General features: G+C 37.8%; 1 protein-coding gene across 2 annotated transcripts in view; it reads left to right on the top strand.

The window, feature by feature from the left end:
* The first annotated feature begins 19875 nt into the window (after window positions 1-19875).
* The window catches only part of npas1 (neuronal PAS domain protein 1), a 40537-nt gene continuing 33290 nt past the window's right edge, over window positions 19876-27122 (top strand). The window contains exons 1-2 of one of the 2 annotated variants that reach the window (XM_034024741.3): window positions 19876-20287; window positions 26230-26394. In XM_034024741.3, the coding sequence (XP_033880632.3) occupies window positions 26300-26394 (95 nt within the window). In that variant the 5' untranslated portion in view covers window positions 19876-20287; window positions 26230-26299. The remainder of the gene's footprint in view (window positions 20288-26229; window positions 26395-27122) is intronic. The other variant, XM_034024742.3, reaches the window with a different exon arrangement.

The following is a 27122-nucleotide window of genomic DNA, read 5'->3' as shown; positions in this document are numbered from 1 at the left end:
AGTACTGTAATGTAAAAAAACAAATGGGCAAACCCACTTAAAGTAGGAGTTTAACATTTAAATTTGATTAAATAAAATAATGTATTATAGTTTTAAGTAGAATTTTTATTACATTTGAATTTACTCAATGCAGGTTTATTTTAAGGTGGATCTGGTTGGTCTTGCTTTCATGGTTGAAAACCTGCATGACAGTGTTTGAAGTTGCTCGGCCTGCATTGCTACAGGGTGACCCGTGAGCTACAAAGAGCTTTGGCTCCACCTTGTGTTTGAAACCGGTATTGCAGCTAAGGTTTACTGTAAAAGAATGCTGTGCAGTTGTGTTGTATGTAGTGTAGCGTTTCGTAGGGAAGTGGATAAAATGAAGAGCACAGATAGTGTTGTAAAAGTGAGAGATAGAATCAGCAAAGGGAAGAGTTAGACAGAGCGTGGGGGGGGGGAGAGGGGCGGATATTTGTAGAGATGTGCCTAAAATTCAGAAATTGTGTCGAAAACGACTTCCCCTTTTAATTATTTTTAGACTTTCACTTAAAGGCAGACACATTCTGAATTTTCTACTCATTTCTAGTGGTCTAGTGTATTGATAGGAGTCGGTCAGTTTTTTTTTTTTTTTTTTTTATAAAGTACTGCTATGAAAGTAGCAGCAGCAATCGAGACTTCTGTATTATCAAATTCAAACGTGTTGACAACCAAGACCTTACAAAATAAACTTGTAACGACCTAATTCCTTGCATTAAAACATCTTTTTTGTCATTCATTTATTGGAGATATGCAGAAGCTATGGATTAAGAGCAGTTCAGCCACTTGCAAGTTTCTTCTTGTTATCTTTTTTGTGATGTTCAATCATATGCATATCATTAAATAACATTTAAAATAAGAACAAAAACAAGCTAGGAACCAAAAGCTTTTTGTCATCGTGAACAGGGGAGCAATGGCAAGGTTGCTGTCTTCTAAGGCAATAGAATGCATTTTGGTTGTTAAGAAACAAGGAAAGATGGTCTTAATATGTTATGCTGGATGAGTGGACATTGCACTACAGATTACTGATTTACTCTGCCTGACAAACTGGAGGGGAAAAACATTGTTGGAGTGAAAATTCGTCCACTATAGTTGAGTTGCTGTAAACTGAGGACAGACTTATTATCTGCTAGTATGCTAGAATACAAGATTTGAGAATATCTAGGAAGTCTGGAGCTGTCTGTTCCACTGCCTTCACTGAAACCACTGCACCAGTGGAGGTTAACAATCGAGTCTTGCCCACGAACATTAAAAAACAGTTTGTGTTGAAGTGCCCCAGGTCCAGTCCTAGGAACAACTGTCAGGTGACCTGCCCATTCGCTTCATTGAAACTGACACAGGAAACTGCGGGTCCTAATATTATCCAGCAGTTAATGGTTTTGTGTCTCTTTTTTTTTTTTTTTTTAAATCATCTTCTGTCTTAACCGGGACCAGTCTAGTTTTTTTTTTTTTTATAAAATGTGTTTCGCAATCTCTGGTCTGGCTTAGTGACAGGACCCAACACTGAGGGAATGGAGTGGGGATTAGTGACCGATTTGTGTGAATATTATCACAACTCAATCTGTAATCCCTGTTGATTCCCAATGTGGGGAGTTCTGTTGCTGTCACATGTCAGTGCAGTATTTTGTCTTGCATTACTTCTGTTGTGTTGAGGCTTGCTGCAGGTTACTTGAAGGGGAGAGACTGTATTTGAGGAAATTACCATTGAAATGTGTGTGTGTGGGGGGGGGGGGGGGGGGTTCCAGTCAAGTAGGATTTATCATGTCTGGTTTCAACTGCATATGGCTTTACAGAAAGGTTATCATCTATACAATACTGTCTCTGTGAGCGAGTATAATAGAAAGGTTCAATTGTTGCCTTGCAACAATAAGCAACTAGGCCTCAGTCCTGGGCTCTGACCACTACTGTAATTTGGGAGAACCTAAAACAAAAATGTAAAAATTAGCTGTAGTGTAAAAATTACTTTCATGTCAAAATTCAAATGGACACTAGCAAAATGTTGGTACAATGTGGTGTCACACCCTATAAAATCATGTTAAAGTACATTTTCTCTTGCAGGTAGAGTGTGTTTTTAAAACGGTTCGTGAATAGGGCAGGTTTTGCGCTCTTTATTTGTAACCACTATGCCAGGGTGTCTGTATTTTACTCCAGGTGCACAACAGCTCTGACATAAACACACATATACACTCAGAAACCCTTTGCATGTCCATTGAAACATCTTTGTTTTTGGTTTGTCTTTCTATCTTTTTCTCTGTTGCTCGTCACTATTGCTGGAGATCTTAATGATAATCTAGTGAATGCTGCACTTTTGTGATTGTGTTGTTTGTTTTTTTTTTAACACAATTTAAGAAATCAGAGGGTACCTGCATTGCTGTCCAGCCGATTCATTTAGCCAGCTGTGTCCGTTTATGTAAAATACAAGCCGTGTGGTTTCACAGTAACAGGAATGGAGTACAAGGCAATCATTTGAAGTCTGGTATTTGTAAATGTGTATGAATAATGCCAAACGTAGCTATTTTTTGATGAAATGCTGGGAGCAACCGTTTGCACACCCTGTTTAAAAACGACATACAGCAGCTGTTAATTGGCAGTGCATTGGACTAGGTCTTGCAACCAAATTTAAGGAAAGCATTTACAAAATACCTGTGCATTGTATAGTTAAAGAATTCCAAAAACGAGCCAACAAGTAATTCAAAAAAATTAAGTTACAGGGTGTGCACTTGCTTGTATAACGTTATCTGAGGATGCCGTATGCTACCAGCCTCTAATTTTATTTTCAAAGCGTTGAATGAGTTGTATCTTTGGGAACAGTTTTGAGGTCTTGGCTATGTATTGCTTGCATCATTTTAAAGCTTGACCCAAACCGCCCCCCTCCCTCTCTATGTGAACCAAGTCTACCAGTTCTGTGTCTGCTGAAATAATCTTTTTAAATCATGAGTCTGCTAAGCTCTTATACAACTGAGAGACACTACTTGTAATTAAACAAATTAATTTAAAAATACATTTGGGGGGGGGGGGGGTAGGGTATTTTGCTGCATTCATACTTTGTTTGGTACTTTGTCATTTTTTTTCTCCTGTAAAATGTTCTTTACATATACGTTGATGAATTAACACTCCTTTGAGTTTAAAAGCGATGGAAGTAAACTTGTATTCAAATGTGATTTTTGGTTAGGCGATTGTACGTGGCTGCAAACTTTTTTTTTTTTCTTGAAGAATGGTGGCAGACTGTCTGTCTGTTTAAGTTAATAAACTATTAAAATGGTTGTTTCTTTGTATGTTAGGGTCCTAGCAATCTTCCCTTTAGTCCTTTTTTGGTGATTTAGAAAACATTTCTTTTTTATGTTTTATTTTAATAAATCCAAAAAAAAAAGCAAAACCGTTTTCTTTCTTTTTTTTTTTTATCAATTTTGTGGATGGTGTTAAGGGCCAACTCAGTATAGTGCATGATTATGTTAAAAAAAAAAAACAAAAAAAAAAAAAAAACACCAAGTGAGTGTTTACCACTGCATTAAAAAAAATAAAATAAATAAGTAAAAAAAAAAAAAAATGATGTTTATTTGCTAAAAGTATTGTAATTTGTCTCAATGGGAATGGTGTAAAAACATTAAGGCCTTATGTGACATGTATCATAGTTAATAAATCAATCTTGTAAAAACTGTCTCCAAACTGTCATCTTTACCGTGGAGTGTCTGTGAACTCTTCACCTTTTCTGTTATTTTCCAATGTAAATCCCCTTCAACCACTGCGTGCATAATTGTGCCATGTTAAGTTTCCTATGTATGTATCTATTTTTAATGCATATATGTTTTTTGGCACGGCAACTTCTCAAACTTCATAGAGTTCACACAGTAGGCTTTAAAATTTCTGAAAAAAATTGTGACCGAAGGGGATATAATGTATACATGACAGGGGTCTTAATGGTGGATTCAACGTTAGTCAACTGTAAAATGTTTAACCGTTTTAAGGTCAAACATAGGGGTTACATCATAGTATCGTAATACATTTAAGCCCATTTATTTTCATAATATTAATATTTCTTCACAGTCTTTTCCATATACATTTAAATGCTGAACACATAGTCTTATACACAGATACATGTCTTAAGTTACAAAATAGTAAAGGAAGACTTCTTATGATGACTAATTTGGTTACAAATATCCCCAATGTCTTCCATTTAAAGTTTACACGTTTTAAGGAATTAAATGTAAACTAACACCCTTAATTTGTGTGTGTGTATGTATGTATGTATGGTCTCTGCAAAAAAAAAATAGATTTAAAACACATTTTAAATTTTTAAAGAAATGAACAAATCTGTTTTGCCTACTACACCTTGCCACCAGATGTCAGTGTATCACAAGAAAAAGTTGCAAGAGGAGTCATGTGATGTAGTCAAAAGAACTACTGTACCTTCTACAGTACAGTTCATAAGTACAGTGTCGTTTTCTCAGTTTTATCAATCATCCTTAACTATGAAGCATAACGGTATATGTAGGAGCACTGAAAAATGATTTTATGCCAAAAGTTTAGTCTCTTAATGTCTTTAATGAAGACATTGTCAAAATTATCATAATTAGCCACTGTTAGTGTTACTACATACTCCACAGCAGTATGGAGTAGTGGTTAGGGTGCTGGACTCTTGACCGGAGGGTCGTGGGTTCAATCCCAGGTGGAGGACACTGCTGCTTACCCTTGAGCAAGATACTTTACCTAGATTGCTCCAGTAAAAACCCAACTCTATAATAAAAAATAATGTGTAAAACCCAACTCTACACAAATAATGTGTAAAAAAATTTAACAATTGTAAGTCGCCCTGGGTAAGGGCATCTGCTAAGAAATAAATAAATATATATATTTTTTTAACAATACTGAGTTCATCAAAGGCGAAAACTTGGAATAAACAGACAGATTGTAATTCAAGGGTATAAAACCCTATGCTTGAAAGAAATTTAAGAATGTAATTTTGATAAGGTTATAGAGTGATATGGCGTTGGGATACATTCTATTAAATGTTTATAAAGCTGTTGAAACAAATTAACAACGCTCCAAACTGCAATGTATTTGGACTCCATTTTAATTGTCTAAACGGTGGTGGATCTTAATACAGCCGCTCTTAACTCTGTATTAATGCAGCTGGGTTTTCCTGCAGGGTGAATTATAGACCCACTTACAGATCACTACATGCAATATAAACATCGAAAAATCAGGTTTAAAACATTTAAGGGTGGTGGTATTAAAATCTGACACCGTTTAGACCGTTCAAGTAGACCCCATTGTGTGTTAATGTATTAAATATATTTTTATTCCCATAAGGGCCGGAGTTTCATATCGGGACCCAACTTGCGTAGTTCCCTGGTCCAGCCCCTCACACTGATAATCAGGAAAGGAGGTATGCTTTCACAATGTAGTGGAGGGGGAACATTGGTCCTGCCATTCTGGCTGTGTATTCTAACCATGCCCTGAATGAATAAAGGGGTCATTTGCTTCAAATGTCATTGATTCCTTACATTTACTTTACCTTCCTGGTATTTGCTTTCTTTCTAATTTGTTCTGTTGCTCCAGATTATTCTCTAGATCTGTCTAGCTGAACTTGTCTGGAGAATTAAATGCCTGGCATTTCCATCTATCTTAATAACATTTACATCTTTTTTTTTTTTTTTCCATAGGCAGGTATACAAAATCTGAACGTAAAATGACAAAAATCACAAAGGTTAGCACCCTGATGTTTTTTGCTTAGTTTTACATTATTGTAAATGAAATATGTATGTCATGAACTAGGGGTAGCACCAACTAGTCGACAAGAAAAGTGACAGACAACCTCAGAAACTGGCAGTCGACTACTCACACGCTTCAATTTCACAGCAGCAGAAACATAGCTTTTTTTGTGCTTAGTAGTGAACTAGCTGTTTGAATTAAACGGAATGTGATTGTACAACGTGCGGTTTCAGATGGGTATGGAAGTGCAGTAGTGGTTGGGATCTGTTGCCTGTGTAATAACAAACAGTTTAGAAAACAAAAATATCCAATAGTTCAACACTTAAAGCATAACTAGAATGGCCTTTAGAATAAATAAAATTAGGTAATGTGCAACATAGACGACTAAAGGGGAAGTAAATGGTTAAATAGTTTCAATGCCTGAAGGTTTACATAGAAAGGAACAGTAGATAATGACATCATTAACTATGTAATACATGACATCACATTAATAGATTTAAATGAGTGTAGCTGCCATGACATCAAAAGCTTTCAAGTACCTCCACTGTTTGTTTCCCTTGACAACGGTATAATTAAACATACCGAAACATCGGAAAGGTGACTAGTTGATTATTTTTACATTGACTGTTCATCTCAAATTAGAAGTCATTCTACCCCTATCAGATAAGTGAACTGCCTCTAATTGATTTAATTAAACCCCTGATCATTTCCTAAAGCACATCATTACTGAATCACACCTAATAAACCTGTAATGGAAAGACCCTCTGGAACCACAGCCAAAGAGTCACAAAACCTTGTACAACTACATATACAGCTGTGGTGAAGCCACATGTGGCTCAACTCTTCAAACGCTAGAGGGATCATCTATTGCACGACCTTTAAAAGGCTAGAATAATCTTTTAACACTATAGCTTGTGATGGCGTCTTCACGACCAATCTTCTGTTCTCAGCGTTATTTATAATTAGAAAATAATAATGTGTGCCACCGCCCTTTAAATGGCACATAGGTCAACCACGACCTTTGGGATGAGGTCAGTCGTGAAGTTCCAGCGAACGTACGTCCTCCTGTATCAGACTATTGGCCATTCACCTCCCAGAAAGCACTGGATCATGTTCTATTTTGTCAGGTTCCACTCCGACATTATATAAACCAGTGTGTCAGTAACATACACCCCCGTAAATTCAAAATGAGAGCTCAGCATGACGAAAAAGTACGGAACAGTATGTGCAGTCTGCTCCTGTATTGTTAAGTATGTTGCACTGTGCCTGTTTTTTACATAAACACTAGAGGGCAGCACAGCCAAGATGGTGAAGTGTGACAATGCCTTTAATGTTCCCATTCAGAGGAAATGAGCGTGTGCTGGACTTGTCTGTTGTGAATATTAACCTGTTACAGGTGTCATGAGGTTAGTTATCACTCGGTACACTAAGTCACGTACGCCGAGGAGAGAGCATTTCAAATTCAGTAACTTCCGCATATAAGATGCCAGCGAGCAAAATGTGGAATTTACATAGACAGAATTCAGAAATGTTGGGAAATACAATGACAACGAGAAGGAACAAGTATATATATATTCTGTAGTCTCTGATAGTGATATTGATGTGATACAGCCATCTGAAATGTCTTTGCATTGGATCGTTTGTATCAGATGGAAATGGCGTATTATTATTATTATTATTATTATTATTATTATTATTATTATTATTATTATTATTATTAGACTGCTTTTAATTGTTCTATTTTTACAAACTAGCATTTTTTTTAGTTTTAACAATTTTACAATTAAAACCACATCTGTGTCTCTTTTTTAAGCTCTGTTTTGTTACATGTTGTATAAAGTTGAGGGAACCACAAAGCCACTTTTTCAGGAACAGCGGCTTGAAACCTGATTTCGAGGAGACCGGGATACCAAGTTTGAGGCAACTTTTCTGTATCAAACCCTCGTCTCCGCTGTGCTGGTTAATGCTGAAATTATGCTCTGGGTATTGATAGGGCGCAAACAGCAAAGTGTTACAGAAAAATATGTTCATAATCAAAGTGGCAGTCGACCTATGTGACTGTTTTTTACTCAGATTAATAGTTGTTCTATCCTGTTGACGCTCCAACACAATGAAAATGACATTTTGTTTTTACCATTGTCATGTAGTGTTGGAGTTACACCATGAAACACTAGTGCATGGAAATAGGTCAAATAAAATGTATTGCAGACCCCGAATTTATAGAAAGAAACATGTTTGCAGTTAAAATCTATGTAAGGGTAATGAACAGATTTCAACTGATATTGTTGAATACACTGGGGGTTGTGGGAAGTTGACCTTGATTGGAACATTGCTGACACAAAGAGAAACGAAGCTATCTGTCGTGTCCGATGCCTTCCAAGAAATTAGGTGACTTATTACTGCTTCATTTCTGTAAATAACTAGTGGCCTTTATTGTGCCTAATGATAATGATTTTGCTGTAAAAGTGTGTCGTTTGATTATTGGAATCAATAAAGGGTACTTGGTAAATGCTGCTTAAATTTTATCGTGTGCGCTCCTTCATATATGCCTCATTTACTGGGTGAATGTCAGCTGGGTTTTGCTTCATTTTAATACAGATATTATAGATTTATTTTAATGCAGTCTGGAGGGCATTATTAAACAGAAGAGCTTTGACACATTGTCCACAGAGCAAAGGTCACTCGGCTAACGAAAGTTCACAAGGTCAGGAAGTGGGTCGTCTGGTAACCAAGGGCAACCAGAACTGATGGCTTTCTTCCGGCTCCTGGAAATGTCAAGAACAGCAACGTTGGGAAGCCTCGGATTCAGGAACTGAGGGAGGAAGAGGCAAAAAACGTTGGGGTGTGTATAACTGATTACCACCTGTACAGAATAATATTTATTTGATATCCCCTTCAGTCATGTATAAATGTACATTTGAATTACATGTTAAGTTTCATATCTATGTATCTGTTTTATAATGCATATATGTTTTTTTTTTCTAAGTTTTGGCACAGCAACTTCTCGATCTCCAAAGAGTCAACACACTGTTTTCAAATTTCTAAAAATTTTAAAAAAAATTGTGACCAAAGGGGATATAATACTGATTACTAATTGTATTTATAGTTTTGGGCGTGGTGTTTTTTTTTGTTTTGTTTTGTTTTATAATTTCTTATCAATAGTTGCATAGACACGCAATGTTATAATGGAGTTAAGCAATGGGACCGTTAAGAGGTCCTCAATAATTTCCTATTTGGTCCACCTCGCCCATTGATAAAACCTCAATTACTGTGACATCTGTTATCTGAACAGTGCTGGTGTGCTGTGCTCCGCTGCCCGTTTTCATTGAACATACACTATTCAGCTCTTCAGTCACTGGTATTTACAGAGCAGTGGGTTGAATTGTATCTTTAAGATATTTCTTGATAGGGAAAATCAACATTTTCATAGTTGTAATTTGATTATCTGGTCCCAATTAGTTTGGATAATGAAGGCTTTACTCTGATGTGAATCCAAATTCATTTCAGCATTGAAGATACTAAAAAAAGGACCTCTAGTTAAAATGTTGTTGAATTTATTTAGTTTAATTTTGGAATTTGTTTAAAAAAAATAATAATAATAAAATAAAAAAGAGCTTGCTTTATGAAACATTTTTAATCTGTAACACTTTACATTACATTAAATGCCTCTACTGTGTATTCACATATTAGTTACTTAGTAAATACATGTGTACTTGCACATAATTACAATGTTATTATGCATAGTTACAATGTACTTAATGTGTACATCTTTTTGCATGATAGAACCCTATCCCTATCCCAAACCAAACCTTTGATGGCTTCTTTCCACCAACCAGGCTGTGTCACCTACTGACTGACATCTTTTAGACCCAGTAAATGAGGGGAAATGACCTAGGATGTGCAAGTGGAACAGATTTCTCGAGAATAACGCATGAAAACTGAGAAATGTTTGCTATAACTCATTTGAAACCTATGATGAGATTTATGGAGGTATTTTGTTAGCTACAATCTGTCGAAGGGAACTACTGACAACTGTATAATGCAGCAATCATAAATTACAACAGCATCTGCCTGAGGATTTGAAATAAGCACAGGAGGCAATTAGAAAGGATTCTTGTATGTATTTTTCTCAGCGGTGCTAATGAATGCTTGAATGTAGATGAGGGTGCGAGGTCACTGTGCGACGGTGAGAGGTGATTGGTGTGTTTCGCTTGGGGAGCTGCCTCCCTGCTTGACCTCTGAGCCCTCTCAACACAGGCCAGCCACGGCTGTCAATCACACACACTGAGCATGCTCTCTGGAGACCAGGCCTGATCTCCTGCAATCACAACCCGGTTGTCCTAGAGCTGTGCTTGTGTTAGTGTTCTGAGGTATAGAACAGTCAGCTAAATGCTTTAACTGAATATGATCAATCTGCAGTGGTCTTCCGTAAAGGACAAAGGTGTATAAGAATTATGCCTACCAGGGGGTTGCAGAAATGAACTATTACCAGGGGTTGATCTGTAAACAAAAAGCTAGTGGATCTTATAATGAAGGAAGAGGGATAGCGTTTGTGCTTCTAGATTTTACAGTAGCTCCCATATATGCTTTAAGTTCACATCTGCTTGTGGACCTTCATTCTTCCTACTTTGCATCCATTTTGAATGTATCTTTAAATAACATCATCTTTTAATATTTATCACATCTCATGAAGCTAAACAATGTACTGAAGTCCAAAGAAATAGGAAAAATGACAAAAAAAACAAGTGTGGCAATAGACGAGCTAAGTTCTGCTTATATACTTTAGTTCCATTAACCCATTAAGTGACATTGTGATTTGAGTTAAGTCTAAATGTAACTGTTAATTTAGAAAATATAGCCCTTCAGATGCTATTATGATGGCAGTTAAAGATGCTCCAAAAAATTACAAAGTAGCCTGTCCTCAAATGAGAAACTTAAATATAAGAGATCGATAGAAAAATATAATCGTGAGATCCAGTCTGTGTTTCCCCACACTGCCAGGAGGGGGCAGAATTCTTGTCTGTATATGTTTTTTTGGCACTAGCACATTTGTATTTGGTCTTGTGTATATATGCAAAGTAAGTTTCTGTCAATCACATGCCCCTTGACAGTGAGACTCCACCTCAGCAATGCTAAGTGTCAGTGCAGGATTAGGAAGATCCCCTCCTGCATTAATAACAGTTAACATGTCAATCAGACCTTCCCCTTGAATCTGTGTTCACTGTCAGAGCTGTTTTCAATCTGTCAACTGAGCTCACCTTAAACACTGTCAGAGGAGAGACAGGCAGGCAGACAGGATGCAAACAGATTTAACCATGCAGCTCACCTTTTGATTGTGTGTTTCTTTTTAATTAAGGGACTGCATTGCAGAATATTTCACATCCTTTATTAAAGGTAGGAACATTAGATTTAAAAAAATCACTTTGTAGGTAGTTATTGGGCAGTAACATTATTACTAGCAGATTTCAAAATTAATATTCTGATGTTATTGATGAGATTAATGATACTAATAAAAATGTACATTCAAAATCTTCCCTAATCATGATAAATCACTAGGCCTCACCCATAACTTTTCAACACTCAATTGTGCTGCATTTAGAAATACTAAAGGAAATAAATTGAATGACAAATGGTAGCAGTTGACAACAAATAGATTCAATGGCAACTAGGAGTTAAAAAAGAAAACAGATGTTGAAAGACATTGAAAAACACTTCTGGTCGAAATGTTTGTCATTGAAGTTTATTTTAAATCTCTAGGCTGACTATGCAACTAGTCATGCACATTACTTCAGAGATATTCGCACATACGTAACTAGTGTGTAAATGAGCAATGAAGCAGAAATACAGCAATAAAACTGTACAATCGATTCTTGAGAGATAGAGATTTCCAGCATAGAGTATATTATCAGCTTTTCTAATGTCTAACATTTCCCTTACCTTTTTCTGATGTTTGCAGTCCTAGTTCTATTATTGTTCTGTTTTCTGTAATGCATCTTTATCAATTCAAACCTTTTGGTTTTTATACATAACAAAATGAACTGCGTAATTCTCAACAATATTAAAATATGTTATTACGCGATTAGATAGCATACAGAATTTTTTTTTTCGTACCGATGAACACACAGATGTGCTGTTAAGCCATTATTTTAAGTAAATATTTTAAAATCACACAAGATTTGTCTCCACTTAGACTCTGGTCCACTTCATGAATATCGAACTGTATTTAAATAATTATGGGGACCATAATTGAACTCTTTAAAATCTTAAAAGGAGTCTAACCAAAACTTCAAGTGCAGCATGGAAGCCAGAACCAGCTGAAAATTAAATGGAGACAGACTTAGGACAGAGGGAAGGAGACACTTCTTCACACAGTGTTCAGGGCATGGAATGGGTAACCTAGTTATGTTGAGGCAGATTCACTTTGATCCTTTAAGATCCAACTTTTACAAAGTTTTGAGATCAATCAGCTACTAGGAACCAGACGAGCATAGATGGGCCAAATGGCCTCCTTCCGTATTGGAGTGTTCTGTGTCCCAGCTGCAGTGTGAGGGGATGCTCTGTGATCGATTCTGACAGACCCTCATCCCCAGCTCTCTCACTCCACTCTCATCGCTAATGATTCATACTCCTTTGGGACCTTTCTGATTTCCCCCTAATCCCAGATGAGCCCCCATTGCAGTGCCTGTGTGTGTCAGTGAGACGAAGACCCCTCATGAAAGCTGACAGGCCTCTCTGTCCCTGCTCTCTCACTCCTCTCTGCTCTCTAATGATTCCTGCTCCACTGGGACCATTCTCATTACCCCCCCCTAATCTCGGACGAGCCCCCAGTTCAGACCCTATCAGCTGGCAGATTACCGGGCTGATTAAAAACTTCCACAAGAGCAATATAGAATACTGAGGGGGGAGGAGTGTATTGTATGACCTCACATACATCTATGACTAGTTCTATTTTTTTCATACCCTAAAAATTGTATTTCAACTTCAAAACAAAAATCAAATTACCAACCAATTAAGTAGTTCTGGGAATTTTGAATGCTTAAAAAGTATGACAGAAATCCTGTCTTACTTCTAGTAACCCCTACGGTTATCATAAGATAAGACAGAGTAGACACAGTGGCTAAGCTAAATAACACCACCAGGGGTTAATTTGTAAACAAAAAAGGTACTGGATCTCATAATTAAAGAAGGACGATAGCATTATTGTTTCTAGACCTAATGTACTGACCTTGATAGTTCTCATCTGCTTGTGGGTTTCGTGTCTTGTTGCTGTCGGTTGGGGCACAGCCATGTTTTAACATAATCTTCAGGTTTGAACAATACCAGCTGTGGGCCGACTAATCTGATAAACAGGAGCGACACTGTTGTTAAGAACAATTGTTTTTGGCAGTTGGAATAAAAATTGTAATTTTCTTAAAAAACACATCATTACAGTACAGTTTTGTCATTCAATTCATCACACAGGACAGCTTTAGTGTGCATGTTATGCATATAGAGTTCTTATTTGCAAAAAAAAAAAAAAAAAAAAAAAAAAAAAACAGTCGAAAATGAGCAAACTATATACAGTAATTCTCGCCTGTCAGACAAAAATGGGATCAGCCGAGGAACTTGCCAGAAGAGTTTTGTGAGCTACCAGCCCCTGGACAAAACAGAGCAGCCCTGAAGATGTGCACGCAAACTCACTGGGTGCCCAGTAGGGGGTGCTATACTGTGGTGAAGAAGCTGATTTCTTTGCTAACCCACAGGAGTGTCAAGACCATTGCAATGTTCACCATTGGATCCCCAGCCTGGATTGGCAAGTTGGTACAGCCAGGACACAAACCTGCCCTGACTGTATGACTCACCCTGCACAACACACTGTAGTGCCTTTACCAGGTAAGCCACCGCTATGCTATTTATGTAACAGCATGGGGGTTATATTGCAATTATTTCTGGAAATTCTTGACAATTTCACACTAAGGATTTGAATGAAAGACGAGTCATGGAGGTTAGGTTTGCCTTGGCCATGTTAATGTATTTTTTTCCCCCTTTTATTTTTAAGCAATGGCAAGTAATTCCATTTCAATTATAGCAGGGAGATATTCAAAAGAGATTGCAGCCACAATCGATGTCCAATTAGCAGCACGCTTTGAGGAGAAGGGGGGTGTAATGGCTTTTTCAATCGCGACAAACTGTTCAATCAGCCTTTGAGAGGACCTGGTAATTAATCCTTTGACGATGGCTGATTGCAGGTGACTTTCTAACCCTGCCAAAGCCTTTGCCTGTTTGAGACAGACAGAAATACCTCGAATAGCCTCGCAAACCACTGGGAAAACTTGTCAAATACTGCTCTACAGACAGTGTCCAGTAATCAGCTTTTATTTTACACTCACATATGGATGAATTTTTACTACATTCTTCCATGGTTTAGTGTGATGTGTACTCCTTGACACACCGACCATCTTCCAGAACTTTTCTTTTGAAAGACGACTTGTTTAAAACAACAGCTTGTTTACAGCACTGCTTTTTCCATCCAGCTGAAGAAGGACTTGTAGTCCAAGGCGTCCTGATATAACTGATTTTATCAATTATTCACATTTTAGTGTACCTTCAGCATGAAACAAACCCATTTGTTATTCATATATTACTCTTATGCAATCTTATGATACTATGGATGTAATTCATATGAATTTGCAGCCATTGTTTTAGTGTTAACTAATAGCCCTACCAAGTTTCACCACAATTGGATAAGTAGTAGAAATATTTAAAAATCTTGTGATGTACTTGTCAGTATGTTTTGAGTCAATATGACAGGTAAGCCTGTTAAGTGAACATTGAATGCATTTTTGATCTTGCAGATCATTGAATACAAACTGGGGACATAGTTACAACACTGTACCTGCTCTCAAACAGAGATTGTAATTGCATAAACACCCACCCTCAAGCCCCTCCCCCACATCACTTGCAATACTCCTTCCAAATTACATCATGTCTGTTTGTGCAGCAGTAACCATGGTAACGTTATTGAAAGAGGAGGTAGCGTCAGGTCACTTTGCTGACCCCCCCCCCCTTGGCTCTGTCACCCTGTTTGACCACCTGCTTTCTCCCTCACAAGTTTCCTCTTTCTTTCTCTCCCCTGGTTGTTTGGTGCCTCAGTATGTCTAGTTGTATGCTAGTTTAGGAGAATTCTTGTTTTGGTTTTTTTTTAGTCATGTTTGGGTTTTCTAATTCTTGAATATCAGGGTTTTTTTTGTTTGTTTTTTTTAATACTCCAAACACAAATTAGTTGGGGCCAACAGTTGAACGGTCACAATGTCACATGATTAGTCTGCATGATGTGGTCTGCAAATATTTTTGCAGTTTCTTCAGTGGTATTATAATGCTATTCTAATGAGATTTTTCAAACCTCTCTGCACAGCAATGAAGTAATGTGCTTTTAAATACTGTAAAGCCATAAATATTTGCGACCAAAATATTTGCGACCAAAATATTTGGCGAATCACACCCATAAAACCTATTTTGCTCCAGAAATGTTGGCGACCTGTTGCAATATACAAAGTATGTATTGTTAGTGGAATTTGATATTCGTACCAAACTCATAATAAAAGGCTTGCAAATATTTATGGCTTTAGAGTAAATGGTTGTAGCTGGACTATTAGACATATGAGCGCTCTGGTTTTGTGTTTAACTTTGCACAGCACTCTGGGATACCATGGTGTGAAGAGCGCTATATAAAAATACATTTGTATGGTATTGCAAAGCAGTACAGGCAATAACTGAAAGGATGCATAGAGCATACAAAGAGATAATCGTCTTGTCTCCTAAGTACACCACACTGTGCCCTGCAGTCATAGCTATTATATGACCAGTCATTTTAATACAAGTAATTTAGATGTTGCTTTCACTCTGAGTCATCTTGGCGACAGGCTGCTGTTACTGTACTGAACTGACTCTTCATGAGGGCTGGTTATCGTTCTGTTGCAGGACTTGGAATCCCCAATGAAAATGAATAAGAATGATTCCAATGTGATCCCATTAGTAGCACTGTGATACTATTCTTCCAGTAGTCTGTTCTAGCTACCCTTGCTACCACTGTGCAGTTCAGTAGACCCCATTCTTATTTATTGATCTCTACTCAGTGGGGTGTAAGGACAGGGTATGCTACAGACCCCCCTGTCTGTTGTGTTGTTGAGGGGCTATAGGGCTGCAGTTCCTGTCTGCCTGATACACGATTCAATCAGTGAGACTGAGGAGAAATGAGATTTTGGTTCTGAAGTTTTTTGCAGACTGCAGAAAGACAAGGCTGGAATATCGAGCAGCCCAGGTCGGCTCTGGAGATGTGTGTGTGTGCGTCTACGTGCCTTGTAAAAAACGCATTGTCAAACAGCTGTTTGAGCTCATTAATCTAGCAAAGTGATATTATATCTGCAGTTTGAGGATATTTCAGTTCTTGTTGTTTAATAATAATATTGTATTATGCAGGTTTGTCGATTATCCTCTGTTGCTGTTTCTGCTTTACAGATTGTGACTATGCATAATAACATTGTAATTATGTGTAAGTGCTCATGTATTTACTAAGTAACTACTATGTAAATGCACAGTAATTTGAGACACAATGTAAAGAGTTACCAAAAACATATCACTAACCAAAAAGAAAGGTTTTTACTAAAAACAAAAATACATACAAGCAACTATAGAGACACTGTAGGGCTTTTCTTCTCCTTACACGTGTCGGTTTAAACACATCAGTTTTGCCGCATTAAGACTCCACTTGCGTCTACGACTAAGACTAAAGATTGCAAACTAAGAACCTTAAATGGGAGAATGGGACAACAACCAAACTGTGGAGCTCAATGAGTCTCAGGACCCTTCTGTAGGACAGCCACAATCTTCACTACTTCTCCACTCTACTTTTACCTGATGAAGGAATCTAACTGGTCTTGAAATTATATTTTCAGCTTCTGTGTCCATGCAATAAAGAATTCTTAGTTTTCATGTCTGGACCAATTCGGTTAGGAATTTTCAATTTGATGAATGAAAACTCAAGGCGGTTATCGTGCCCACCATGTAGAGTGTGTAACGGACCGAAACATTTTAAATGGAAACCATCGTTCTCGGAGATATTGGAATGATGAGGAAGCTGGTCACCATGGTATCGGTATCCTCAGATTATTTGTAATCCTTTGTGACAGAGACCAAACCCATCTTGGTATTTCTGCTTCTGATGAAGAAGAACCGCACTGAATTCAAAATGATTTCTTGGTTTCATCTACACTTGTGATGGAGCAAATGGATGGGGATTAAGATTTAAATCGGGGCATATCTTTGCACTCCTGGATTGCTCGCTGGGGATGGGATATCACACAGATTAATGTAGTTTGGCAGGGAGATTAGATCCTGTTGTTTGGGGGGGAGGGGTTGGTAGTGTTGGAATTAATTGGCCGCTCGGAGCCAGTTTACAATCGCAGTGAGAGCGGAGAGAGGCGATTACACAGAGCGCTGGGAAGATTAAAGTAATAATTAATTTGCGGGCGCACAGGCACAGAGCCAGCACAAGCTGGGAATCAGACATTCAGACAATCAGGCTTATTAAAGAGGTAATGGCTACTGCTACAATTCCAGCTTCTGTCCAGAATCTTAGAGCCGACAACGACAAAGCCAAGGTCTTAAAATGCTTTTTTTTTATTCTTGCCTTTTAAAAAAAAAAAAAAAACTTTTAAAGTAATTGCAGCGAACCAAATAATTATATCATGTTGGAAACAAATCGCCTGCACCTGAAGCCTTTTATTAGCCTTGCATTGACTCCACAGACCAGCTCCTTCAAGCAAACTACAATAACAATTATAGATGTTTACTTGTCATTTGTCCTCACCTAATTCTTTTCAATAGTAATGCAACAGTGGCAATACAACTCATAATTAGTAGATCTTTTTCATTGCGTTTCTATTTTTCATATAACAAACAATTTAACATACATTGTGTTCAGCAAAAAAAAAAAAAAAAAAAAAAAAAAAACTTCAAGAAAACCCCCCAAAATGAATTTTTGTTCAGCTTGCCTCTGTTTCTATGCTGTTAAACTAGTGAGATGCAATTTGGGTAGTTAATTGAACAGTTCTCTACCTAGACTCAATACGTTTCTTGCAAATGTTATACCATTTGCATTTTTTTCTCCTGGAGACTAACATTGCACTAGTTCAAAAAAGCCCATTTCAATTGAAGTTCAATTGATTTTATTTACTACAGCTGTATTCTATGATTCGCTCGCGCTTTATTACAAGTGTAAACATTAACCGCTTCACTGCCACAGTGTTTTAACCTCATAACAATGGTACAGATCACATGCTTTTTCTTCTTCATGTTTACAAGCCACTCCTCGTTCCCGGGGACGCTTGGTTTTTGTTCACACGAAAGTTTGCAAAAAACATGAACATGGTAATCCGTTCTAGTACCATGTCAGTTCCAGTACTGTGTCAGGACCATTGTGCCATACTTGTTCCCTTTGCATTGCCATTGCCGATAATGCTGTGGTTCTGGCAGTAGATCAATATTGGTGAGCGCTGTGAGTGAGAGGGAGGCAGAGGGGAGACTGCTTCAGTATTCTGAGGAGAATGACAGGGGGAGAGGGAGTGGGGAGGCAGTACATCAATATTCTGAGCAGTGATAGGAGCTTGGAGAGGGAGAGAGGGAGGCAGAAAGATTGTGGATATCAGTATTCTGGGAGTAGCCTGTGAGAGAGAGAGAGAGAGTCTTAACATTCTGGGGAGAAATGTGAGTGGGAAGGACGGAACAAAAGGGTGGAATGTCTGCTAAAGTACGAACACAGGAAGAACAGAGAGAGAGGGGAAACTCATTAAGGGGGGCCTATTAAAACGACCTATAAAACGGATATAGAACCCTATTATTTATTCAGCTTCCAATTCCCAGTGCCCTAATTTATTGTTTATTTATTACATCAAGAATTATTTTACACCCGCCCCCCCTGTTTTTCAATTTGGAATGTCCAATTACTTAACCCAGCAAACCCCTACAACAGCTCAGTTGAACTGAAGATCAGTGTACCTCTTCTGATCCCACTGCCAAGACCAATTGCCACTTTACACCCAGGAGCTCCACGGTGCATGTCGGGCCAGCCCGCAGGTGTCCACTGGAGCCACTACAGTGAGGTGAGGTGACCCAGTCCCTGACAATGTTGCCTCCTTAACCCGCAGGGGCGCCTGTACCAATGTAACGCTCTCTGTGGAATCTCCAGCAAAGATCTGCAACTTTGCCCAGCCAGGATGCAAACCTGCGCTTCCCTGATTGTATGACTTATCCTGCCGACCACACGGCCCTACCTTTACCGGGTGAAGGACCCCTCCCAACTGTTAAATAACTTTCTTATTTTCATCATCTCCCCATCTAGCAGTGTGATTTTAATTTGGACTCTGTTAAGAATGGAGAATAATATGACTTGCACCCCACAGATAAGAATATAGCTAATGTTCTCAGGATCTGCAATACAGTATGTTATTATTTATTATTTTAAAATATATATGATAAGAAACAGGTCTATTTTAGTGATCTAAACAGTGACTGATCTTAATAGCGCCATCCTAAATTTATAACCCTGATTACCACGAATCGTATTTCACTATATATGTATTGTATGCACAGCAGTAATGTTTAGTGGGTCTATAAAGAGTGGCGGTATTTAGATCCACCACTGTTTAGATCATTAAAATAGCGAGAGAGGTGAACATTGAATTATATAGAGAGAAGGAGGATAATGTGAGGGGGAGGAGAAGAGAGAGAGAGAGTGACGCACTATATCAATATTCTAAGGAGAAAGTATATGAATGGCAGAGAGACAGAGTGTATCAATATTCTGAGTGGAGTGTGACTGAGATGGAATGATTAGGGAGAGAGAGAGGGTGGGGGACTATCAATTTTCTAAGGAGAAAGTGGATGAATGACACAAAGAGGTGGAGAGAGAAAGCTTGTATCAATATTCTGAGTAGCATGCAAGTGTGAGGGAGGGAGAGGGAAGGGGGGGGGATTTCAGAACATGTATGGATGTGATGTGATGGAATCTCCCCCTCACACAGACCCCCCCCCCCCCCCCACGCTAGCTGAAAAATCAGCATTTGAAAAGCAGCTTTGACAGTGGGAGAGAGAAAGAGAGAGAGAGAGAGAGAGAGAGAGAGAGAGAGAGAGAGAGAGAGAGAGAGAGAGAGAGTGTGTGTGTAAACGGACAGGGTCTCTACAAGCATGTCTTCTACATTTGATTGCAGGCATTGAGAGAGAGAGAGAGAGAGAGAGAGAGAGAGAGAAGGGAAGAAATGACCAAGCAGTCCTTATTTTCAGGGAAATGCAACACAATGAGCCTTAGTTGAGACGGATTGAGCGATTGCTGAGACCAGGACCAGCACATTAAGTGTGTGTAGGTTCCAGAGCAGCTCTGTGCCCTTGCATCGTCCAGTCTCCTGTATGGGGATTATTGATTGTGTCTGCTGATTCCAGCAGCGTGGTCCTGTTCACTTTTGTATCACGCTGCCAAGAAAGAAGGGACCAGCATTTCAGAGGCACCGCTAGCCATGCCAGGCAGGTAAGTGGAACTTGTATCCTACTTCTGGGTCTGAAAGAGGGGTTTGAATGAACAAGAGGGGGTATGTGGAGTTACTTGCAATACAGAAAATATGATTGTCACAATGGCAGATTTGGGCTGACTGGTTATCTATATTCTTTTGAGAAACAGGTGAAATAAAGCACACACACATATAACAAAATATTGTAGTTTTAGACATCAATTTGTATTCCTTCACTCATTGAAGAGTTGTTATGCTTAATATATAATTCTTTGGTGTATTTTTATTACTATAACCTCGTCTTCCATAGTTTTGCTAATATGAATGCGTACAGTGTGTTTACAATGTGTTTACATTAATCAAAGGTAAAGTTTCAGTTGCATGGGCAGCAGCAGACAGCCCCCAATGAAACCTGCTTGCCTTGTCATTCTGTGAACATGTGTACACTCCTACTTACAGCAGTAGATGGTTATTATTTATTACATATGCAAGCTCTTTCGTAACTATAAAGATGAAAAACAAACAAAAAAAAGAGTTTGTATTTGTTTACAAACTGTGTTTGTGTCAGGATACAAAACTGTTTATTTTTTCTTTTTTTCTTTCTTTTTACATGTGATGTATCAACCTTGCTGTATACGCACACAACTATTAAAACCGTTGAGACGACATTAACCTTGCGTTCAGTCAGTGACATATTTGTTTAATCATTGTATCTAGCCAGCTAGGCGAACACTGTATGATGCACCTTTGTTTTTTTATTTACACTTATAAAAAAAAGAAGCTTGTGTTTAGTCCAAACATTTTTCAGCAAAAGGCACGTTATTATTTTTTTTCCTTAGACGACACAGGCACGTTTTGAAATCAGACAACAGGTGCATAGAGTAATTCATTTATTATTATTATTATTATTATTATTATTATTATTATTATTATTATTATTATTATTATTATTATTATTATTAATAATAATAATAATAATAATAATAATAATAATAATAATAATAATATATCAGAGTATTAATAGAACTATTTGAAAACCCAATTTAGACTACTTTTTGTTTTGTAGCTGTTATTAAGTGGTGGTATTTTGAAATGCTTGTGTGAAAAAGAAGTCAATTCTTATGTTGGTGATATACATCATATTGACGAGTGCTTTTATATTTCTCCTGGATCTGACAACAGCCTTCACTTGACATTAATTTGGATGCACAAGTGTTGACTCACTGAAATCCATTGATCTTGCACTGGCTGTCAGTCTCACAAAATCCAAAATTGGTTTAAGAGATCATGGCCATTCATTTAGTTTCAGGTGTTCGGGAAATGTCCAGTGAATTACGTACAGTGCAAATGAACGTTTATTTATTTATTTATTTATTTATTTATTTATTTATTTATTTAATATGTTATTGTTTGTTTTTGACACACACACAAACATTAGAAACAAAATCTAGTAATATTTATGTTTTTGATTAGATTATGGATATGCCGGAACTGTGATTATACTGTTAAGAAATAAAATGAAGTCTTTTCTAAAATACTGTAACACATGCTGTTGCGGATTGTGTATTACTACACTGTCGTTAGGTGTAGGTCCACCGTGGGCAGGGTCTGTTGTGGTCTGGTTGGATTGAAGTTTCTTGTTAATTGCTGCTTTTATCAAATTCCTTAGTTGCATTGAGCCTCGGTAAATGAAATATTGACAATTTTGGATACAGAGGTGAATAAACAACATGCAATTATTTTGATGTTTGATCGTCATTTTGCAAATTCAAACATTTTCACTAGGGGGGCTGAGCATACAGCTGGCAGCTGCAGTCAGGTTTATTAATAATTCCCATCTGAAAACGTACTGTAATTGAGCCAAATCGATGCCACAGCTATGCAAATACCTATAGAAAGCAAGGCGGGTTGGGGCTCCCTTGAGGTTTGATCTACTGTCTTCACAGAACAGAGAAATAGCATGAGTCATAAAACAGACACAGAATTTCTTTCTTTCTTTCTTTCTTTCTTTCTTTCTTTCTTTCTTTCTTTCTTTCTTAATAAAAGATGAAAATCTGATTGTGGATTGCATATTTTAAAAATAATATGTTTAAGGGTGCACCCTGACAGTATTGGCATATGTTTCTGTAAAATCACTATTTAAAAAAAAAAAAAAAAGTTTTTCCTTTTGTTTTACATTTTTAGTTTGCTTCCCATATCATTCACACACCTCTGTACAGAAGGTGTACAGATGTACACCTCTCCACAGTTTAGTGTACATAACGCTAAACTGTGGAAGACCAGCCCTACTCTAAGGGGTGAAGGAGCAGTTCAGTCTCCATGCCTCAAGCCTGCCCTGGACAAGAGGGAGCGCCCTTTCTCTTAGGGGGTGAGGGAGCAGTTCAGTCTCCACATTTTCTTATGCAGCCTAATTTTAAACAGCCAACCATACATTTTGAAGTATGAGAAAGTAAGAAAACATTTGACAATGACACTGAAGCATTATTGTAGTATTAAAAAAAAAAAAAAAAAAAACTTTTCTCCAGGAATAATGCAGTTTTAACATATCACCAGCAGCTGTAGGGTTTAATTAATAATTCCCAGTTGTAAACAGGCAGTAATTGAGCCAAATTGATGCCACAGTTTATGCAAATACCCACTGCAATCAGGGAGGCAGAGCCACTGGTGATCTCCAAGCTGCCATATCAAAACGCCCTGGTCAACAGCACAGCTGGTACTTCACAGCAAACAGATGCTGTCTTTACATCGGACTAATGCATACTCCAGTACAGTATCGCTGTTAAAAGAGGGAGAACCAATACAGTACTTTGTATATGTCAATGGCTAGAAGCGGATTGGTTAAAAACTGGTCTGTAGTGCCTGGTAACCAACCTAAAACACCATCACAAGAATCTTTCTGTCACGAACATAAGAAAGCAAAACTCATTTTTAAGGAAATAAAATGCCCATTTCCTTGTCTACATTGACAGTGGTTTCTGGTTAGAATGGTGACACTTTTATACTGGGTTTAAAGTGCTATGTAGCCATGGCTCCCATTTGCCCTATAATTTCATTCTGCTTATTCTCATTATGGTGAAACACAAACTGCTCGATTTCTTAACCTTGTCTCTAGTCAGCAGCGTTATAATGGGGATAGATGAGTGGCGGAGGATCAGGTCCCGAGATTGCTATGTGTTTCCTTATTATGTTTAATACAGAACCATAATGTTTTTTCATTGGATAAAATCACAATAACTTCCACAGTTTGAATAGGAATCCTTTGGCTGTGGCTTCGTATTGTCAAATACAGTAATTCTAACTGTGTTGGGTAATATTGCAGAATAAGTGTGTGTCGCCTTTTCACCTGTGCCTTGTATTATTTATTTTCTTAAATTTCTGAGTGATCTTTTGATCCAAATATTACACTGCTGCTTCCTGTTACCTGATAACTTCCATGTGCTGTAGGTAACAAGGTCTGATGGCCGTTTATGATCATTGCAGTGAAGTTTAACTACAGCATAGGAAGGGACTGTCGCATCCATCCCTAATATATAAAAAACAAAATGAAATCTGTGATGATAAATGGATTTGACTGAAGTTATCTTTTCAATTTGGTTCAGTAAAATGTATTATTATTATTATTATTATTATTATTATTATTATTATTATTATTATTATTATTATTATTATTATTATTGTTTGTGCTTTGCAGTATCACAAAGGGACCTTGGTAAAATGAATGTTAATGTAGGGTGTTTTGTACATATATGGGGACATGCTTTTAAAAAGCTTGTAATTGGTTCTCCGACAGAGGTGTGTTCGTTAGTCGGCTGCTGTTAATTGGAGAGGTGCTGTCAGGCTTCTATAGAAGGAGGGTCATGGAGAGGTTACTGGGGGCTGTAAAACGGAACGCTTTGAAAACAATGAATCTTCCAACACCCAGCATTCCTTGCTGTCAGTGAAGTGGAAGATAGTCAGGCTAAAAAGATTCTTTCCAAATGAAGGTTTGGAAAAATGTTGCTTAATTTAGGCGCACTGCTTGGCAAACCCCTTGAAGGAGTTCCAACCATGGTTTTAAAATCTGTGTTTCTTTGCGGTTGTTATTGCTGTTGCTTTTGGATATTTTCTGCGTTGCTTTGACCTCAGAAGTTCAGGAGCTACTCTTCAGTTCCATCGACTGGACAACCGTTTACTTCCAGCGATACAACAAACACTTGATCTCTTTTACCTGTTCAGTGGATTTCACTGGCTCTTCTATAATGACACTTTGGAGGGCCAGGGTTACATATGTCTATGGCTGACAACTAGAAGAGCTTCTGAATTCAGGTCGAAGCACCTTAACCAGGGTGTCACATCATTGAGGAATTATAGGCAATGACATGTTGTGAGGATTTAGGATGTTCTCTGTTAAATCAGACAGCCACTCCGCGTTGTCTATCTGCACCACAGATCTAAATGATCTGAATTCGTTTAACGAGTTTCCCATGATGCCCGTATTTATATCAAGACTCTGCTAAGTGCATGTTGGAAATATCAGTAAATGAGAAATACAGTGTAACTGTGTAGTTGCTGGCTAATGTGCAGTAACTGTATTTTGAAGTGTAAATCTAGTTCTTTTAATGCAGCTCATTACAAAACCTTGTTAAAGGTCCTCTGTATGCCCCTGAATTCAGAAATCTAAAACATCAATGAGCTTTATTTAGAAATACTAATACATTTCAACTAGACTTTTAAAGACATTTAAAAAGACTCTTAGTTGAACACATTCTTATTTAATTGAAGTCTTTTAGCATTTCTAAGCTAATATCACCTATAATAGGTATATGTGTGTGTGTGTGTGTGTTGTTTGATCACAGTGATGGTGTGTGTGTGGTTATTACTCGATAGGGCAGAAGGGCCCTTCGGCACACGCGCTCAGAGCTGTGAGGGGCACCAACCTTTTAAATGTCAGTTTGGAAGATTCTTGCCCTAAGGTTGGGCACAGCATAGCTTGCATTGTCACTTCATTGGGACCAGGGAGGTGTGCAGGAGGCACGTGTGTGTGTGTCAGCCTTTCTGTGTCTGAAATAAACACGCTTAGCACTGAGAGACAGACCCTTTTAGGGGAACAAAAACCTTGGCTATAGCCAGACTGTCTTGTATTTTTAACAGCAGTAGTTGTTTTACCGTTAATGTGCTCAGGTTATAATCCCTCCTCCCTCCCCCCTTTATAGGACGGCAATCTGATTACAATATATTCCCGTGTTGTGTGCCCATGTAACAGAGAGGATGCTAGGTGCAAATCTTAGCCACGATACAAAAGAACCAGAGTTGTCTGCATGTGTGGCTATAGAGCTTTTAACCCCATCTCACTGACGAGAAAGTATCCGTAACTACTCTTTTCCCACTTTAACCTAGGTGATTGGGTGATTTAGTTTAGCATGGAATGATTCCAACAGTCACCACATACAGTATCTTTAATAGTTTAGTAGTGCATCTGGTAGTAAAAATACTGTAGCTATAGAGAGAAGACAACAGCTTGAGAGACTCTTTTTTTTTTACACAATTATAGGTCCAATCCAATGCTTTAAATCAATTGTCTAATGTTTCTTTGTCCCTTGTTTTTACATGAATTCGAGATCTGAAAATATTTTCAATACAAACCTATAAAGAAATACACCTTAGATGTATTTCACATGTTGCTAGACCATTGGAGCATGAAGTCATTTGTTACCAGGATCAGCAGTAACTTTTTCTTCTATAGCTTTATCTTTGAAATGTCTGCATATTCCATATTGAAGTATACAGTACAAACAGAACCAAACAAAAGAAGAAAGCCCCAATAGTACTATTGCTAGTCCTAATAAGAGGTAAGAAGAAGGATTCTAAAACCTTAGCAAAACTATAGTGTATTGTATAAATCGATGGATATACTTAAGGTAACTGTCTGAAGAGTGACTGTATTTTTATCTTTTTTTTTCTATATTTCTGGCTCTTTTTGTAGGAAGTCAGAGCCATCTACAGCTCCAGCCAATCAGAGCCTGCGTTAGTCAGCTGTCCAATCAGAGTGGAGGATGGCGGTGGCACCATTTGTTAGCGAGGGGAAGTGCGTTAGCGTAGAGTGGGACTTCTTGCAGGGGCTGCTGGTCAAAAACCCACCCGTTCCGTGGTAAGAGAAACATTTCTATCCCTATTGCTGGGTGCTGTGAAATACTTTAATGTGTACCCAAGGCTTTAAAAATAATAATAATAATAATAATAATGCTTACCCCTTTCAGCATAAGAACATTCTCACAAGCACTTTATTTGAGGGGTTATTCATTTGAGTCATGCAGTTTACTATGGGAAACTTTTATAAGGGAACTAACGCTTCATGATATGCACTCCTGTCATAGTATGGGAAGGTGGGAACACTTAATAAAAAACAAGGAGGGTTATAATGCTATTTTAAACCAAACCAAAAAAAAATGGTGTGTGTATGAAGACATTTTATGTTTGTTTAGGTTATATTCTGGATTTCTTAAGCTGCTTGAAATGTATGTTGGTGTTCAGAGTGGGTTACAGGATTCCTGTTAGCAAGATCTGAATACACAACAATGCGTAGATGAGAAATTCTCTTTACATGCTGTCTTGTAAAAGTTGAGAAATGGGTACCCTAGGTGATTTACAGTTATGACAACATACTGTGAGAGTATAACATTGGTAATATGTTTAAAACTATATTGCTATGATAAGTCAAGTCACTGCATGTGTTTCAATCAAAACACAAAAACATTCTTTAAACAATAGTCAAACCGAAATTGGGTCCTGCAATAAAAAAAACTGCTAGCAGCAATTTAAGGCAGCGTTGAAATTGACCTACGCGGTGTGTGGTGTCTTATTGGTCTTAGGCTTACA

This window comes from Acipenser ruthenus, chromosome 7, assembly GCF_902713425.1.
Source record: "Acipenser ruthenus chromosome 7, fAciRut3.2 maternal haplotype, whole genome shotgun sequence".
Classification (NCBI taxonomy): domain Eukaryota; kingdom Metazoa; phylum Chordata; class Actinopteri; order Acipenseriformes; family Acipenseridae; genus Acipenser; species Acipenser ruthenus.
Note: the sequence above shows the minus strand (reverse complement) of the source record. Positions and strands in the feature narration are given on the sequence as shown.